General features: G+C 49.0%; 1 protein-coding gene across 1 annotated transcript in view; it reads left to right on the top strand.

Annotated features, from left to right (window-relative positions):
* Nucleotides 1–276: 276 nt before the first annotated feature.
* GAREM1 (GRB2 associated regulator of MAPK1 subtype 1) overlaps nucleotides 277–6000 on the top strand; it is a 260770-nt gene continuing 255046 nt past the window's right edge. The window contains 1 exon segment of the mRNA XM_062201514.1: nucleotides 277–411. Coding sequence (XP_062057498.1) covers nucleotides 291–411 — 121 coding nt within the window. The 5' untranslated portion in view covers nucleotides 277–290.

Genomic DNA, 6000 nt, shown 5'->3' with positions numbered 1-6000 from the left:
GGCGGAGCGGGAGCCGCCGCAGCCACCCGGGCCGCCGCCGCGGGGCTGCTCCGAGTCCTCGCCGGGCTTGAGGGCACGCGGGGCGCCCCAGCCATGCCCAGCAGCAGCAGCAGCAGCAGCAGCAGCAGCAGCGGCAGCAGCTGAGCCGGGCTCCGGCCCCTTCCCTGCGGGCCGCCTGAGCCGCCGCGCCCCCCCGGCTGTCCGCGGCCGGAGCTGCCCGGCGCCTCCCGCGCGCCCCAGACCGCGAGCGCGAGCGCCGAGGCGCGGGTGGTGCCGGCGACGGGGGAGCGATGGACCCGGCGCCCTCGCTGGGCTGCAGCCTCAAGGATGTGAAGTGGAGCTCGGTGGCCGTGCCGCTCGACCTGCTGGTCAGCACTTACCGGTTGCCCCAGATCGCGCGGCTGGACAGCGGTGAGTCCCGGCCCGGGGCGCGGACCGCAGGCTCGGCGCGGGTGTGCGCGCCTGGGCTCGGCGGGTGGGAGCCGGTGGGGAGTGGGCTGCCCACCCCCCCAGCGCCGAAGTTGGCCCGAGCGGCTGCCGCAGCCCTGGCGCGTTGCTCTCCACTCCCCTCCTACAGCAAGCAGCCGGAGAGGTGGAAATCAGAGCCCTTGCAGTATAATTAAAAAGGACGCCTTAAAAAAATCAACATTGGGGAAACCTCTGCAGATACTAATCTTGGACAACGAGCTGTGTCCCTCCCTACTCGTCTGCACGAATTTCTCAACCTGGGAAACCCTGAAGAGTTATCTTGGGCAACTTTCTTACGAAAATAATTGTGCTCTGGGTGGCGTCGTCTTTTGGGTGCTCTCCTCCCTGCCCTTCCTCCCCCCAGCCCCCTCTCCGCCGCCAAGAAACAGCAGATTTAAAAGGAAAATCTCCTGGGTGACCAATGAAAGGGATCACATTTCTCAGAGACCTTTTATTACAGCTTGTCTGTTTTGTTTAGCCCAACTGAAAGTAATTCAGGGCTGTGTGAAGAAAATGTGTTCAGCAGAAGTGATGGTATGTTTAAGGTTAATTATTAGCTTAGCGTTATTGCCAGCCTGGGGGTAAAAATTAAGTCACTAAAACATGTATTGATTTGGAACCGGAGCTCAGAGCTGAGAAACACGTGTATTTCCTGAAATTGACCACCAGAAACCACCCAAAGATCTCCTGACTGTCGGTTCTGCAGTGTGCTGTCTAGCAGGGAGGGACACCTTCCAGCCTCAAACTTGTGACTTGTAAGGTGGCTCTTTAGATGCGATTGTCTTTGCTTCAGAGGAGTTGCAGCTTCATGTGACTTATGATTTTGCAGAAAAGAAGCCTTGGGGGTGAGGTGGGGGTGGGGCGGAGTGGAGGTGGGGAATGACTGGAAGCCCCTGGACCCAGGCAGGCCGGCTGAGCCAGCTATGGCCACACACACAGGCCAAGTAGAACAGCTTGGAACAGAAAGATGTCATTTTGAGTCTCTGGCACTTGGATTATTCCTTGTTTTCTGGGGAAGGGAGTGTGTAATGTGAGCTGTGGTAATGACCAAAGGCGTTTTTAATTCTGTTTCTTACCTGGGGCAGGGCAGGGGGGCTGATGTGAAAAGTCAATGCAGAAAAGTTCGCAAAGGCTGGGAAACAATCCTGGCACACCTGCTGACCTTGTTGGATAGTTGGTGGCAGTGGTGGGCACTGAGTGGCACTTAAGTGCAGCTGAGGATGGCTGTTGCATGCTGGGGCATACAGGTGTGCTGAGACATTTCTGCCTGAGAGGGGGTGGGAAGATGTTTTGTGCTGTAACGATGCATCTGCAGACTGTGTGTGTTCTGTATTTCATTTCTTGCTCAGCTGTGCACAGCTATGGATATTGGAAGGTTGTGAGATCTCACCTTTCGCAAGCTCCTTGCATCCCTGGGCTCTGCCAAAAACTTCACTGGGCAGAGAGCATTGTTGCATGTGGTGCGAAAGTCACTCAGAAGCTTCATTAACCTGAAAGTTTGAAGAGGCAAATCAGTTTTTGGACATAACTTTTATTACCCGCTTCCCTATCTCTGCCATTCATAAAAAGGCTCTGAATCAGCAGTGTACTCATCCCACACGTCTCTTTAAAATTAGGACGTGGGTTGGAAGTCTTAACACTGTGTCCTTTCAAGCTGTGGAATGGATTTTGAGCACTGTGTGTAATTCCAATTCTTTATTGTAAGTTTCTCTTATTACTGCTTGAGAATCACATTGGCTCATGCAGCAGCACAGTGGCACACACTGTCATGCACACACTGGCACACACAGTGGAAAATGTGCTGGCGCATGCAATGACACACATGCATAGCCAATTCCACTTTATACTTTGCCTCTTTCACTTATCAGTCCCATCTCATTTAAATATTTTTTGCTAAGATGGTTTTTAATAGCAACATAGTATTCCACAGAAGGGCTGTACCATTATAGTCGAGTCTCCTGTCTTGGACTAATATTAGGTTGTTTCAATATTTGTAGTAAGTTGTGATATAATGAATACCGTTGTACACTCTTGATTTTAATATATTCCTACCTTGCTGAATAAACATGTGGATCCGTTTTTAAAAATATATTTATTTTCATTTTATTTGAAAGGTAGAATCACAGAGAGAGCAAGTGAGCGAGCTTCCATCCATTGGTTCATTCCCTAAATGTTTGCAATACCTGGCATTGGGCCAGGCTGAAGTTGGCAGCCAGGGTCTCAGTCTGTGTCTCCTATGTGGGTAGCTGGAACCCAACAACCTGAGCCAGTCATCTGCCTCCCAGGGTGTGCATTAGCAGGAAGCTGAAGTAGGGTACAGGAGCTGTGACTCTAGCCCAGACACGCTGTTATGGGATTGGGGTGACCCAAGCAGTGTCTTAGCCACTGTGACAAAGGCCTGCTCCTGAATGCACTTTAATTCCTTGATACACAGTGTCAGATTGCTTGGAGACTGAGTTAGACTTCTTCACCCTAATATAAAGGCTGTGGGAGTACTACCTCCTCACACCCTTAGAATATTAAGTATCTGTTTCTTTTGGTTTAAACTTAGCGAATCTGATGAGGGAAAATACTGTTTTAACATTGTAATTTGGGTAGACTTTAAGAGTCAATTGTACATTCTGTACGTATTTTTTGTGTGTGTGAAGATTTATTTATGTACCTGAAAAGCAAGGTTAAGAGAGAAGGGGCCGGCGCCGTGGCTTAACAAGCTAATCCTCCACCTTGCGGCGCCGGCACACCGGGTTCTAGTCCCGGTTGGGGCGCCAGATTCTATCCCGGTTGCCCCTCTTCCAGGCTAGCTCTCTGCTATGGCCCAGGAAGGCAGTGGAGGATGGCCCAAGTGCTTGGGCCCTGCACCCGCATGGGAGACCAGGAGAAGCGCCTGGCTCCTGGCTTCGGATCAGCGAGATGCGCCGGCCGCAGCGGCCATTGGAGGGTGAACCAACGGCAAAAAGGAAGACCTTTCTCCCTGTCTCTCTCTCTCACTATCCACTCTGCTTGTCAAAAAAAAAAAAAAAAAAAAAAAAAAAAAAAAAAGAGAGAGAGAGAGAGAAGGAGAGACAGAGAGAGAGATCTTCCATCCATTGGTTCACTCCCCAAATGACTGCAACCTGGGCTGAAGCCAGGAGCTTCTTCCAGTTCTCCCCTGTGGGTACAGGGGCACAAGCACTTGGGTCATCCTCCACTGCTTTCCCAGGATGGAAGTGGAGCATTTGGGACTTGAACCGGTGCTCATATGGGATGCTGTGGTGCTGCAGGCCATGGCTTAACCTACTGAGCCACAGTGCCAGCTCCTCTGTACTCATTTTTTTTTTTTTTAACTTTTATTTAATGAATATAAATTTCCAGTGTACAGCTTATGGATTACAATGGCTTCCCCCCCCCCATAACTTCCCTCCCACCCGCAACCCTCCCCCCTCCCGCTCCCTCTCCCCTTCCATTTGCATCAAGATTCATTTTCAATTCTCTTTATATACAGAAGATCAATTTAGTATAAAGATTTCAACAGTTTGCACCCACATAGAAACACAAAGTGAAACATACTGTTTGAGTACTAGTTATAGTATTAAATCAAAATGTACAGCACATTAAGGACAGAGATCCCACATGAGGAGCAAGTGCACAGTGGCTCCTGTTGTTGACCCAACAAATTGACACTCTAGTTTATGGCGCCAGTAACCATCTTAGGCTGTCGTCATGAGTTGCCAAGGCTATGGAAGCCTTCCAAGTTTTCCGACTCTGATCATATTTAGACAAGGTCATAAAAGACAGAGTGAGGATAGTAACCAATGATCCTAAGAGTGGCATTTACCAGGTTTGAACAATTATACAGCATTAAGTGGGGAAGAGGACCATCAGTACACACATGTTGGGAGTAGAGCCATTGGTGGTAGAGTAGAGGTTATGATTACAAAGGAATGAGGCCCAAGTGCACTAGACAGGGCCTAGAACAAAGGACAGAGTCATTATTAGAGGAGCTAAGAAAGGTGCTGTCTAAGCTACAATTAAGTTTTCTGATTGAGAGGCAAATAGAACCTGACAGAAGCAGCTTGATAATAATCTGGTGGGCTTTAGGCCTTGTAAATTCAGAGGCCCAGACCTATCTATCTCTTCACATGGGGTATATCCATAGCTAGATTCACTTCGCCATCAGCGAAGTATACAGTAAGTAGAAAAAACCTCCCTTTCAGACCAAAGGGAAAGAAAGTTTTAAAGTGAGAATATAATTTTCCTCATGGGCATTGTCTACCTTAGAAAAACTACTACAGAACATGCCTGTGACTATAGACTTGTAGTTCAGGCCACCGAAGATTAGAGATGGGAAACGGGCACTCCCTTGACTTGCATCCTCTGGTCTGCTTTAACACAAACCAGGAGGAAAGGAAAGCTCGGCATCAGAAGCAATGGGTGGCAGGCCTATTAATGGCTGATCTGTACAGTGATCTGCCCTCAAGGAGACCCAACAGGCCAGTCCACTGCAGTGGCTTTCCATGTGGTAAGCCTGGGCTTCAGCAGAAGTCAGCTTGTGAAGAGCCCTGGCAGCTCTGCCAAGAGTTGGATCACTGGAAATGGACCTGCCCTGGAGTCGAAGGATGCCCAGGTCAGAGCCACAGATCTTATTGGCTCTAAGCTGAAAAGCCCTTTACTCAGCCCAACTTCCAAAGTGACCACTGCAGCTGAGGGGATGGTCAAGTAGGGTCAGCAACATTGCAGGCAGAACTGTAAATTTCTTGTTAGAGATGCCCCCTGCCTTTACCTGGCCAGCTCTCCTCCCAGGCCAGCCAAGTAATGAAAGTCAACAGAGTGCCTTCCCCTAGGAGGTTCACACCTCCCTTAGGATGTACTCATTTTTTTAAAGATTTATTTATTTATTTGAAAGAGTTACACAGAGAGGAGAGGCACAGAGAGAGAGAGAGGTCTTCCATCTGATGGTTCACTCCCCAATTGGCCACAGTGGCTGGAGCTGTGCCCATCTGAAGCCAGGAGCCAGGAGCTTCCTCCGGGTCCCCCACGTGGATGCAGGGACCCAAGGACCAGGGCCATGCTCCACTGCTTTCCCAGGCCACAGCAGAGAGCTGGATCAGAAGTGAAGCAGCTGGGATGCCAGCACTTCTGGCCAGGGCGTTAACCCACTGTGCCACAGTGCTGGCCCCTATACTCATTTTTTAAAACATGTTCTGCAGCAGCATTTTGAACAGGTTAGGGACATGCTGCCTGGTTTATAAATGCTATCCTGAACTCTCAGGTTTCTTTCAGTCTTCATCCCGTGTATGTCTTTTTGCCAGTTTTAGTACTGCAGGTACATTTTCCACACACACGCCCACCACATACTTAGACATGAAAGGTAGTCATTTTCCAGATCACTTGTTTTAAAAGAGAGTAGAAAGAAAATGAAAAACATGCTACCAGTTGACATTATGCCAAGAGATAAATATTGGCTAATTTTAAGCAGTCATGAAAACATTAAAAATCTAATTTTGTAACTATTATTGAATAACAACTATGTTGGTATGTTTTTAGATTCTGTAT

This window comes from Lepus europaeus, chromosome 9 (assembly GCF_033115175.1).
Source record: "Lepus europaeus isolate LE1 chromosome 9, mLepTim1.pri, whole genome shotgun sequence".
NCBI classification, from domain to species: domain Eukaryota; kingdom Metazoa; phylum Chordata; class Mammalia; order Lagomorpha; family Leporidae; genus Lepus; species Lepus europaeus.
The sequence above is the reverse complement of the archived record's forward strand: the minus strand, read 5'-3'. Positions and strand labels throughout refer to the sequence as shown.